The following is a 13,705-nucleotide window of genomic DNA, read 5'->3' on the forward strand; positions in this document are numbered from 1 at the left end:
CAAAAGGGACAGATCTGCAAATTTGCTCCACTTACTAATTAGAACCTCCGGAACAAGAAGGGTTTTATTTGATAATAAAGGCGTAATATTGACGTTTTTTTTTAAATCAGAAAAGTCCGAGAAAGTTGATGAAATTTTCGAAGAAATATAGGCAAAAATAACTTCTGCAGGAGAAATTTTCAAAAAGAATTATTCTTTTAGGTCATTTTTAAAGGATTCTCCATAGACGGTCAAAAATTCATTTCAACGATCATTGAAAAATTGAAAATTTTGAAAATTGACCTAAAAATCGTCAAAAAATTCTGGAAAATATTTTTCGATGATTTGATTCGAATAACGATATTGATGGTCTCGGATCAATATTTTCAAAAATTCAGTTTGAAAATAGAATTTTTGAAGTATCTCGAAAACTGAATCTTTTCATTTTATCGATTCTGGAAAAATTGTTGGAACTTTTGAAGAAATGAAATCGAATGTAACTTTTACAAGTCGAAATCTTCAAGAATTATTGTCTTTAATTAATTTTCAAAGAGTCAAAAAGTTCAATTCAAAAGTCATTGAAAAATTCAAAATTTTCTCCTTAAAAATCGTCAAAAAATTGAGCTGCTGATTAGAAAATATAGCCTGTTTATGGTCCCAGACGAAGATTTTCGAGAATTTTCTTAGAAAATGAACCTAAGGGCGGAGCTTATTTGCAAAATCCATACTTCTCACAAAAATTCACGATTATGCCATTTTAAACATGATTTCAGTTTTCTGTTGGGAAAAGAAGACTAAGTATATTATAAAAAAAATAAAATATAACCCCCGCCCACCCACCCTCATCTCAATTCGGATGATTTTTTTATTCGTTGTCAGACAGAGGGGCGAAGAGTAATTGCAAAATCCATATTTGTCCACAAAAATTTGCCAATTTGAAAAAGTTTTAAGTTTTTTTGTTGTGAAAAGAAGACTACGGATATTAAGAAAAACAAGGCAAAATGCAAAAACTTGTTCAAAATAGTCAATTTTTTTCCAACTCGGAGAAGTCCAAGGAATCGAACAATTTTCGTTTCAGCTGCGTAGCGCCAGTGGTTCTCAAGTTATGAATTTTCAAAATAGAAAAAAAATTTTTGAGCACGCGAATAAAATGAAGTCAAGGCGGATTTTTTTGAACCGTTATAAATTAACAACTGATTGCCAAAATCAATTCAGCAGCGTTGAATTGACCTCGGCCCAAAATTGCAGCTTGATTTGAGAATTTTGACTTTTTTTAAAATTTCATAAGGTAGATTTTGAAAATTTTCTAAAAAGTGACAGATCTTCAAATTTGCTCCACTTACTAATTAGAACCTCCGGAACAAGAAGAGTTTTATTTGATAATAAAGGCGTAATATTGACATTTTTTTTAAATTAGATTAGTCCGAGAAAGTTGATGAAATTTTCGAAGAAATGAAGGCAAAAATAACTTCTGCAGGCGAAATTTTCAAAAATAGTTCTTTTAGGTCATTTTCAAGGATTCTCCATAAACTGTCAAAAATTCATTTCAACGGTCATTGAAAAATTGAAATTTTTGAAAATTGACCTAAAAATCGTCAAAAAATTCTGGAAAATATTTTTCGATGACTTGATTCGAATAACGTAACATATTGATGGTCTCGGATCAATATTTTCAAAAATTCAGTTTGAAAATAGAATTTTTGAAGTATCTCGAAAACTGAATCTTTTCATTTTATCGATTCTGGAAAAATTGCTGGAACTTTTGAAGAAATGAAATCAAATGTAACTTTTACAAGTCGAAATCTTCAAGAATTATTGTCTTTGATTAATTTTCAAAGAGTCAAAAAGTTCAATTGAAAAATTCAAAATTTTCTCCTTAAAAATCGTCAAAAAATTGAGCTGCTGATTAAAAAATATAGCCTGTTTATGGTCCCAGACGAAGATTTTCGAGAATTTTCTTAGAAAATGAACCTAAGGGCGGAGCTTATTTGCAAAATCCATACTTCTCACAAAAATTCACGATTATGCCATTTTAAACATGATTTCAGTTTTCTGTTGGGAAAAGAAGACTAAGTATATTATAAAAAAAAAATAAAATATAACCCCCGCCCACCCACCCTCATCTCAATTCGGATGATTTTTTTATTCGTTGTCAGACAGAGGGGCGAAGAGTAATTGCAAAATCCATATTTGTCCACAAAAATTTGCCAATTTGAACAAGTTTTAAGTTTTTTTGTTGTGAAAAGAAGACTACGGATATTAAGAAAAACAAGGCAAAATGCAAAAACTTGTTCAAAATAGTCAATTTTTTTCCAACTCGGAGAAGTCCAAGGAATCGAACAATTTTCGTTTCAGCTGCGTAGCGCCAGTGGTTCTCAAGTTATGAATTTTCAAAATAGAAAAAAAATTTTGAGCACGCGAATAAAATGAAGTGAAGGCGGATTTTTTTGAACCGTTATAAATTAACAACTGATTGCCAAAATCAATTCAGCAGCGTTGAATTGACCTCGGACCAAAATTGCAGCGTGATTTGAGAATTTTGACTTTTTTTTTCGTTTTTTTAAAGTAGATTTTGAAAATTTTCTCAAAAGGGACAGATCTGCAAATTTGCTCCACTTACTAATTAGAACCTCCGGAACAAGAAGGGTTTTATTTGATAATAAAGGCGTAATATTGATATTTTTTTTAAATCAGAGTAGTCCGAGAAAGTTGATGAAATTTTCGAAGAAATGAAGGCAAAAATAACTTCTGCAGGCGAAATTTTCAAAAATAGTTCTTTTAGGTCATTTTCAAGGATTCTCCATAAACTGTCAAAAATTCACTTCAACGGTCATTGAAAAATTGAAATTTTTGAAAATTGACCTAAAAATCGTCAAAAAATTCTGGAAAATATTTTTCGATGACTTGATTCGAATAACGTAACATATTGATGGTCTCGGATCAATATTTTCAAAAATTCAGTTTGAAAATAGAATTTTTGAAGTATCTCGAAAACTGAATCTTTTCATTTTATCGATTCTGGAAAAATTGCTGGAACTTTTGAAGAAATGAAATCAAATGTAACTTTTACAAGTCGAAATCTTCAAGAATTATTGTCTTTGATTAATTTTCAAAGAGTCAAAAAGTTCAATTGAAAAATTCAAAATTTTCTCCTTAAAAATCGTCAAAAAATTGAGCTGCTGATTAAAAAATATAGCCTGTTTATGGTCCCAGACGAAGATTTTCGAGAATTTTCTTAGAAAATGAACCTAAGGGCGGAGCTTATTTGCAAAATCCATACTTCTCGCAAAAATTCACGATTATGCCATTTTAAACATGATTTCAGTTTTCTGTTGGGAAAAGAAGACTAAGTATATTATAAAAAAAAAATAAAATATAACCCCCGCCCACCCACCCTCATCTCAATTCGGATGATTTTTTTATTCGTTGTCAGACAGAGGGGCGAAGAGTAATTGCAAAATCCATATTTGTCCACAAAAATTTACCAATTTGAACAAGTTTTAAGTTTTTTTGTTGTGAAAAGAAGACTACGGATATTAAGAAAAACAAGGCAAAATGCAAAAACTTGTTCAAAATAGTCAATTTTTTTCCAACTCGGAGAAGTCCAAGGAATCGAACAATTTTCGTTTCAGCTGCGTAGCGCCAGTGGTTCTCAAGTTATGAATTTTCAAAATAGAAAAAAAATTTTGAGCACGCGAATAAAATGAAGTGAAGGCGGATTTTTTTGAACCGTTATAAATTAACAACTGATTGCCAAAATCAATTCAGCAGCGTTGAATTGACCTCGGACCAAAATTGCAGCGTGATTTGAGAATTTTGACTTTTTTTTTCGTTTTTTTAAAGTAGATTTTGAAAATTTTCTCAAAAGGGACAGATCTGCAAATTTGCTCCACTTACTAATTAGAACCTCCGGAACAAGAAGGGTTTTATTTGATAATAAAGGCGTAATATTGATATTTTTTTTAAATCAGAGTAGTCCGAGAAAGTTGATGAAATTTTCGAAGAAATGAAGGCAAAAATAACTTCTGCAGGCGAAATTTTCAAAAATAGTTCTTTTAGGTCATTTTCAAGGATTCTCCATAAACTGTCAAAAATTCACTTCAACGGTCATTGAAAAATTGAAATTTTTGAAAATTGACCTAAAAATCGTCAAAAAATTCTGGAAAATATTTTTCGATGACTTGATTCGAATAACGTAACATATTGATGGTCTCGGATCAATATTTTCAAAAATTCAGTTTGAAAATAGAATTTTTGAAGTATCTCGAAAACTGAATCTTTTCATTTTATCGATTCTGGAAAAATTGCTGGAACTTTTGAAGAAATGAAATCGAATGTAACTTTTACAAGTCGAAATCTTCAAGAATTATTGTCTTTAATTAATTTTCAAAGAGTCAAAAAGTTCAATTCAAAAGTCATTGAAAAATTCAAAATTTTCTCCTTAAAAATCGTCAAAAAATTGAGCTGCTGATTAAAAAATATAGCCTGTTTATGGTCCCAGACGAAGATTTTCGAGAATTTTCTTAGAAAATGAACCTAAGGGCGGAGCTTATTTGCAAAATCCATACTTCTCACAAAAATTCACGATTATGCCATTTTAAACATGATTTCAGTTTTCTGTTGGGAAAAGAAGACTAAGTATATTATAAAAAAAATAAAATATAACCCCCGCCCACCCACCCTCATCTCAATTCGGATGATTTTTTTATTCGTTGTCAGACAGAGGGGCGAAGAGTAATTGCAAAATCCATATTTGTCCACAAAAATTTACCAATTTGAACAAGTTTTAAGTTTTTTTGTTGTGAAAAGAAGACTACGGATATCAAGAAAAACAAGGAAAAATGCAAAAACTTGTTCAAAATAGTCAATTTTTTTCCAACTCGGAGAAGTCCAAGGAATCGAACAATTTTCGTTTCAGCTGCGTAGCGCCAGTGGTTCTCAAGTTATGAATTTTCAAAATAGAAAAAAAATTTTTGAGCACGCGAATAAAATGAAGTGAAGGCGAATTTTTTTGAACCGTTATAAATTAACAACTGATTGCCAAAATCAATTCAGCAGCGTTGAATTGACCTCGGACCAAAATTGCAGCTTGATTTGAGAATTTTGACTTTTTTTTAAATTTTATAAAGTAGATTTTGAAAATTTTCTAAAAAGTGACAGATCTTCAAATTTGCTCCACTTACTAATTAGAACCTCTGGAACAAGAAGGGTTTTATTTGATAATAAAGGCGTAATATTGACATTTTTTTTAAATTAGATTAGTCCGAGAAAGTTGATGAAATTTTCGAAGAAATGAAGGCAAAAATAACTTCTGCAGGCGAAATTTTCAAAAATAGTTCTTTTAGGTCATTTTCAAGGATTCTCCATAAACTGTCAAAAATTCATTTCAACGGTCATTGAAAAATTGAAATTTTTGAAAATTGACCTAAAAATCGTCAAAAAATTCTGGAAAATATTTTTCGATGACTTGATTCGAATAACGTAACATATTGATGGTCTCGGATCAATATTTTCAAAAATTCAGTTTGAAAATAGAATTTTTGAAGTATCTCGAAAACTGAATCTTTTCATTTTATCGATTCTGGAAAAACTGTTGGAACTTTTGAAGAAATGAAATCGAATGTAACTTTTACAAGTCGAAATCGTCAAGAATATGTCTTTCAGTGCCGAAACCAAAGAATATTTAGGTATAGGCGAACCTTGCGTTAGGCGCCCCTCCCCTACACATAAAAATGCAATTTTACAGAACAGTTTTATTTATATTTTTTAATAAGTGTGCAAAACAGATACTATAATAAAATATAAAAAAAAGAAAAAAATTCGAGATTATACATATAGGTATATAATACATATGTATAAATCTATAAATATTATATAAGTTCAAAATAAAATCAAGATTAAAAAACCTGTCGCACCGGTTACATGTTTCTGAGCTTCCGTTCAAAATAAAAAAAAATTAATGTGACATAATTCTTGGTATAGTTTTGGAAATTTCATTCTACCCTATAAAATTTTATTGACGATAACGAGACGGACAGTAGTACAATGGTAAGAAATATTTATGGCTCACACCAGTCCCCTCGAACTTGTCTGAGAATATTTGGCAAGTAGTTGTACTCATAAAATAATGGTCATTTCCGTTCATAAGTAACGATGGTCCCAGCTCGGACCTAGATTATTCTGGTTTCTAACATCTGGGGATTACCGGCACGCGACAACTTAAGTTGTACATATCTCTTGCTATTGTACTACTGTGCGTCTCGTTATTGTCAATAAAATTTTATAGGGTACAATGAAATTTCCGAAACTATACATCATAATTTTTGGACGAATTTGGCGCCCCTTGTCGTTGGCGCCCCTAGGCAAAGGCCTACTCGGCCTATAGCTAGTTTCGGCACTGATGTCTTTAATGATTTTCAAAGAGTCAAAAAGTTCAATTTAAAAGTCATTGAAAAATTCAAAATTTTCTCCTTAAAAATCGTCAAAAAATTGAGCTGCTGATTAAAAAAAAAACCTGTTTATGGTCCCAGACGAAGATTTTCGAGAATTCTCTTAGAAAATGGACCTAAGGGCGGAGCTTATTTGCAAAATCCATACTTCTCTAAAAAAATTCACGATTATACCATTTTAAATATGATTTCAGTTTTTTGTTGGGAAAAGAAGCCTAAGTATATTTAAAAAAAAATATATATGTATAAGCCCCGCCCACCCACCCTCATCTCAATTCTGATGATTTTTTCATTCGTTGTCAGACAGAGGGACGGAGCGTAATTGCAATTGCCAATTTGAACAAATTTTTAGTTTTTTTTATTGTAAAAAGAAGACTACGAATAATAAAAAAAACAAGGCAATATGCAAAAACTGGTTCAAAATGATCAATTTCTGTATGGAAATATGAATTCTGTCATTATGCTCGTCCCCTCGACTTGAAAACGAATGAAATATTCATCACAAATTATACCCGGGCGGGTAGGCGGGGCTTGCATTTTGCCTTGATTTTCTTAATATCGTAGTCTTCTTTTCACAACAAAAAACTTAAAACTTATTCAAAATGGTAAATTTCTGTGGGTAAATATGAATTCTGTCATTATGCTCCTCCCCTCGACTTGAAAACGAATGAAATATTCATCACAATTTAGACCCGGGCGGGTGGGCGGGGCTTGCATTTTGCCTTGATTTTCTCAATATCGTTGTCTTCTTTTCTAAAGGCGGAGCTTATTTGCAAAATTCATACTTCTCTACTCGTACAAAACTTCACGAATTAAACATGATTTCAGTTGTCTGTTGGGAAAAGAACCCTCATCTCAATTCTGATGATTTTTTTCATTCGTTGTCAGACAGAGGGGCGGAGCATAATTGCAAAATCCATATTTGTCTACAAAAATTTGGCAATTTGAACAAATTTTAAGTTTTTTTGTTGTGAAAAGAATACTACGAATATTAAGAAAAACAAGGCAAAATGCAAAAACTTGTTCAAAATGGTCAATTTTGGTATGGAAGTATGGATTCTGACATTATGCTCCTCCCCTCGGTCTGAAAACGAATAAAATATTCATCACAATTTACATCTGGACGGCCCTAGGTGGGGCTTAACCTTTGGCTTTCGTTTTTACTTAACACATGTAGTTTCCTTGAACAACACAGTTAATTAAGAACTTGTTTCACATGATAATTTCTTGTAGAAAAATAAGGATTTTGCAAATAAGCTCCGCCCCAGTTCACGACAAATAAAAACCCTCGTTACGATTGAGATAGGGAGGGTGGGCGGGGCTTGCATTTTGTCTTGTTTTTCTTAATATCGCAGTCTTCTTTTCACACCAAAAAACTTAAAACTTGTTCCAAATGGTAAATTTTTGTCGGGAAATATGAATTCTGTCGTTATGCTCCTCGCCTTGACTTGAAAACGAATGAAATATTCATCACAATTTAGATCCGGGCGGGTGGGCGGGGCTTGCATTTTGCCTTGATTTTCTTAACATCGTAGTCTTCTTTTCATAACAAAAAACTTAAAACTTATTCAAAATAGTAAATTTATGTAAAGAAATATGAATTCTGTCATTATGTTCCTCTCCTCGACTTGAAAACGAATGAAATATTCATCACAATTTAGACCCGGGTGGGTGGGCGGGGCTTGCATGTTGCCTTGATTTTCTTAATATCGTAGTCTTCTTTTCACAACAAAAAACTTAAAACTTGTTCAAAATGGTAAATGTTTGTAGGGAAATATGAATTCTGTCGTTATGCTCCTCCTCTCGACTTGAAAACAAATGAAATATTTAATTTAATTTTTAATTTAATTTAATTTGACGGGAAAACCCCAATTTACAATACTATAAACTATACAAATCATAATTTAGAACTGGGTGGGTGGGCGGGGCTTAAATTTTGCGTTGATTTTCTTAATATCGTAGTCTTCTTTTCACAACAAAAAACTTAAGTTAAATATTATTTATGAAAGTCCAATCAACAGCCAAAAGAAAAAAAATCTATGATCTTGCACTCCACATATAAATTGTCAATCAAAAAGACACAGGTGCGAAAAATGGGGCCCACCAAGGTCTTTAGCAGCTATTTTTCTCAAAAGCCACTTCATTATTTATCTGTAAACAACTTTATCAACTCGTAATAACCTTGCAGAAAGAAGTCATCTCTAAATATATAAAAAAAAAAACTCCAACGTTACATAAGCACCCCCAGGTCCACAATTTTCCAAAATCAGTTAAATCTACACCAAAAAAAAAACTCTTATCTCCTAAGATAACTAAAATAATTCCGAAATTGTTTTCGCCACTTCGTTACGAAACAAAGATCCCTTTCTGTTCAGGTGTCGAGTTATCAAGTGATAAAAATGTATCAAAGGTATAAAAGCGGTCACTCTGGCGATTTCTTCGTCAATCACGTACTTCAAGATGAGACGACTGATTTTCGCAATTTGCCTGGTCGCGTCGGTGTGTGCTTACCACGTCCGAAAACACGACTTCAAGGTGGTAGTGGACGAGCTTGAAATCACCAGGAATCCGACGAAGTACAAGCTAGATGCCGACAAAATCAAGACCCTGCAGAACCTGTTCGAGGCCGGCGAGTTTCAACCGAAAGTTCACCCCAAGTAAGAAAAGACAAACGTGGTAGTTTTTTTATTGTTGCGATTAATATTTCAGCCCGCGGGGCACCGAAGCCAATTTAAATGACTATGCGGACCAAATTTTCGCCAACCTTCGGGCCATGATGGTCGAGACTGGTTTGGACCCTTTGGAGATGCCCGACATTCATGAAGAGTTTAGCTATGTTAGAGAAAACTCACGAGGTTATTTTTTGTATGAACTGTTCAATTTTAGACTTTGATTATTACGTACCATGGTGAGCTGGATTTGACCAACGGTTGGCTTTCCGACGTTTCCACCATCCATCGTGGCGGAGACGTTATTGTTACCTACGATACTGATGTCAAATTCCTGGAGGTCACTCTTCCTATAGCTTTTAATGATCTTCAGTTCACTTATGACTACAGCGCCAAAATTATGGGTTTGGGTCCTGCGGGATACATCGATGGTAAAGTCACGGATTTGGCTGTGGAAGTCAAGATTGGTTTCGACCCTGTGGCTCTAGTTCTTTCTTTGGACGAATTCAACATTGTTCATGCAGGGTTTGTACGACAATAACCAAAGTTTGACAATTTTGATGTATTTTTTTGCAGAAATATTCATGTGGAGTTCCATGGAGACGCTCTGATTGACTGGTTGTTGGATTTGCTGGCGGACCTCGCCACCACGCTTCTGAAGAGTGTGATTTTGGATCTCCTGGAAGGTATTGTTCGAGGTGGACTGGACGATGCCATCCAGTCTATTAATGATTTAATTGATGGGTTCTTGAATCCAACTACTCCGGCGCCTGAGACTACTCCAGTTGCGTATTTCTTGAAATAGGATGTTTTTGATAACAATAAAAAGTGTTCTTAAAAAGTTTATTTATTTATAATAAAGAATGAATAAGAACAATGAACATTATTGGTCAAGAGTTTCTTATCTACCGATTCGATTTAGATAAAGTGATAAGGTTGGCATTTTCAGTGCATCTTATTTACCAGTGGTTAATTGTATGTTTTGCAGAACATCTGCAACAATCTACGTCGTCAAACTTGTTAAAAATGAGATGAACGTGTTAGTTGCTACATTTATCACGTAAGTACCTACCATAAGTGCGTCAGAGCCACACTCTTTTTATTTTTCTTATCAGCGTTATCTTAAAGTACTCACTCTGTTGATAGCGCCATCTACAGTCGGTTTCGTTTTATTTTCAGGCTACAACCAGTCTTTGCTACCCAAGACCCATCCAAGGTATTTTCGCAAGAAATCTGGAACGAATTCAAAAAAAATATCCTACTCGATGGGTTAGTCATAGCGAGTATTTCAGCGGCTATTATTTTTGGAACTTTGATGGTCTGTTTGTACAAGTACATCCAAAGCAAAAAGACACCGCGGTCGGACGATTCAAATCAGGAGGTTGTAAGCAACGATTCAAATCAGGAGAGAGTGAGCTACGATTCAAGGAGTGGTTCGGTAGACTTGCAGTTCAATCAAAACATGCGACCGTTGCAGTTTTTAGTAAAACTGATGTTACCTTTTACGAAAAAACGTTTTGAGAGAAAGAACCTTGCAAATTATTATCAGTTAAATTAATGTCATCATCCGATTTATTTTCACACAAGTTGAATTTGAACATTTATTCTCGAATTATTAATTGCTCGTATGATATTATATTATTTTTACTTCCCCAGCGTAAGCGGGCCTTTTTTTTTCTTAATATATGTATTTATTTTTTCACAATAAGATACTTAAAACATGTTTAAATTGATAAATTTGGAGTTTCCCTTTGGTTTTCTTTGTATAACATGATTACTTAGGAACATATTTCACATGGTCGTTTCTCGTAGAAAAATAAGGATTTTATAATTAAGTTCCGCCCCTCGGCTTACGATGAATAAAAAGATCATCCGAATCGAGACAGGGTGGGTGGGCGGGGGTTATATTTTGCCTTTTTTCCTTAATATACACAGCCATCTTTTCATAACAAGAAACTTAAAACATGGTTAAAATGATTTTTGTAAGGAAACATGGATTTTGCAATTGTGGGGCGGAGCCTATTGCAAAATCGATATTTCCGTAAACAAATGTTCCATTTTAAACATGTTCTAAGTTTCATGTTGTGGCAAGAAATCTACCCATATTAAAACAAAAAGTAAAATGTAAGCCCGCCCACCCACCCTGTCTCAATTGTGATGATTTTTTTTATTCGCCGTAAACCAAAGGGACGAATCTTAACTGCAAAATAATTATTTGTTTACAAGAAGTTAATAATGAGTGTCGTGTTGTTCAAACTGTACTATGTACAAATTAAGAAAAAAAAGGCAAAATATAAACCCCGCCCGCCCACCCTATCCCAGTTGTGATGTTTTTTTTTTTAGAAACCTAAAACACGTTTAAAAAGGTCAATTTTTGTAAGAAAATATGGATTTTGCAATCAGGGTCCGCCCGGAGGTCTACCAACGAATGAAAACTTCATTACTATTTAGATCAGGGCAAGTATGGGTGGGGCTTATACTTTGGGCGTTGTTTTTTGTTAATATACATAGTATTTTTTGAATAACACGATACTGAAAAACATGTTTTACATGAAAATTTTTGGTACAGAAATAGTAAGGATTTGGCATTTAAATTCCGCCCCTTTGGTTCTCGACGATTAAAAAAAGAATCACCACAATTGAGATAGGGCGGGTGGGCGGGGCTTACTTTTGCTTTGATTTTCTTAATAAACGTAGTCATCTTTTCAGAACAAGAAACTTAAAGCAAATGGTAAATTCTTGTAGAGAAATATGGATCTTGCAATTAAGCCCCGCCCCTCGATCTAACAACGAATGAGATATTCATCACAATTTAGACCCGGATGGGTGGGCGGGGCTTGCATTTTGCCTTGATTTTCTCAATATCGTAGTCTTCTTTTCTAAGGGCGGAGCTTATTTGCAAAATCCATACTTCTCTACTCGTACAAAAATTCATGAATATACCATTTTAAACATGATTTCAGTTGTCTGTTCGGAAAAGAAGACTACGTATATTAAAAAAAAGGTAAAATATAAGTACCGCCCACCCACCCTCATCTCAATTCTGATGATTTTTTTCATTCGTTGTCAGACAGAGGGGCAGAGCGTAATTGAAAAATCCATATTTGTCTACAAAAATTTGGCAATTTGAACAAGTTTTAAGTTTTTTTGTTGTGAAAAGAATACTACGAATATTAAGAAAAACCAGGCAAAATGCAAAAACTTGTTCAAAATGGTCAATTTTTGCATGAAAGTATGGATTTTGACATTATGCTCCTCCCCACGGATCTGAAAACCTTGAAAATTATTATCAGTTAAATTAATGTCATCATCCGATTTATTTTCGCACAAGTTGAATTTGAACATTTATTCTCGAATTATTAATTGCTCGTATGATATTATATTATTTTTACTTCCCCAGCGTAAGCGGGCCTTTTTTTTTCTTAATATATGTATTTATTTTTTCACAATAAGATACTTAAAACATGTTTAAATTGATAAATTTGGAGTTTCCCTTTGGTTTTCTTTGTATAACATGATTACTTAGGAACATATTTCACATGGTCGTTTCTCGTAGAAAAATAAGGATTTTATAATTAAGTTCCGCCCCTCGGCTTACGATGAATAAAAAGATCATCCGAATCGAGACAGGGTGGGTGGGCGGGGGTTATATTTTGCCTTTTTTCCTTAATATACACAGCCATCTTTTCATAACAAGAAACTTAAAACATGGTTAAAATGATTTTTGTAAGGAAACATGGATTTTGCAATTGTGGGGCGGAGCCTATTGCAAAATCGATATTTCCGTAAACAAATTTTCCATTTTAAACATGTTTTAAGTTTCATGTTGTGGCAAGAAATCTACCCATATTAAAACAAAAAGTAAAATGTAAGCCCGCCCACCCACCCTATCTCAATTGTGATGATTTTTTTTATTCGCCGTAAACCAAAGGGACGAAGCTTAACTGCAAAATAATTATTTGTTTACAAGAAGTTAATAATGAGTGTCGTGTTGTTCAAACTGTACTATGTACAAATTAAGAAAAAAAAGGCAAAATATAAACCCCGCCCGCCCACCCTATCCCAGTTGTAATGTTTTTTTTTTTAGAAACCTAAAACACGTTTAAAAAGGTCAATTTTTGTAAGAAAATATGGATTTTGCAATCAGGCTCCGCCCGGAGGTCTACCAACGAATGAAAACTTCATTACTATTTAGATCAGGGCAGGTATGAGTGGGGCTTATACTTTGGGCGTTGTTTTTTCTTAATATACATAGTATTTTTTGAATAACACGATACTGAAAAACATGTCTTACATGGAAATTTTTGGTACAGAAATAATAAGGTTTTGGCATTTAAATTCCGCCCCTTTGGTTCTCGACGATTAAAAAAAGAATCATCACAATTGAGATAGGGCGGGTGGACAGGGCTTGCATTTTGCTTTGATTTTCTTAATAAACTTAGTCATCTTTTCAGAACAAGAAACTTAAAGCAAATGGTAAATTCTTGTAGAGAAATGTGGATCTTGCAATTAAGCCCCGCCCCTCGATCTAACAACGAATGAAATATTCATCACAATTTAGACCCGGGTGGGTGGGCGGGGCTTGCATTTTGCCTTGATTTTCTCAAT

The 13,705-nt window shown here is 33.5% G+C and overlaps 1 protein-coding gene and 1 long non-coding RNA gene across 2 annotated transcripts; both read left to right on the forward strand.

The window, feature by feature from the left end:
- Positions 1 to 8,841: 8,841 nt before the first annotated feature.
- Positions 8,842 to 9,938, forward strand: LOC135137005 (uncharacterized). The gene is made up of 4 exons (XM_064066534.1): positions 8,842 to 9,085; positions 9,138 to 9,264; positions 9,315 to 9,622; positions 9,674 to 9,938. The coding sequence occupies exons 1-4, from the start codon at positions 8,889 to 8,891 to the stop codon at positions 9,900 to 9,902; spliced, it is 861 nt and encodes a 286-aa protein (XP_063922604.1). The 5' UTR covers positions 8,842 to 8,888; the 3' UTR covers positions 9,903 to 9,938.
- Positions 9,939 to 10,034: 96 nt separating this feature from the next.
- LOC135137039 (uncharacterized) lies at positions 10,035 to 10,627 on the forward strand. Its single transcript, XR_010281771.1, has 2 exons — positions 10,035 to 10,157; positions 10,277 to 10,627. It is a non-coding gene; the product is annotated as an uncharacterized LOC135137039 (long non-coding RNA).
- The last annotated feature ends 3,078 nt before the right edge of the window (positions 10,628 to 13,705 follow it).

Source organism: Zophobas morio, unplaced genomic scaffold, assembly GCF_036711695.1.
Source record: "Zophobas morio isolate AGI-343-1 ecotype UQ-CSIRO unplaced genomic scaffold, CSIRO_AGI_Zmor_V1 ptg000028l, whole genome shotgun sequence".
Taxonomy (NCBI): domain Eukaryota; kingdom Metazoa; phylum Arthropoda; class Insecta; order Coleoptera; family Tenebrionidae; genus Zophobas; species Zophobas morio.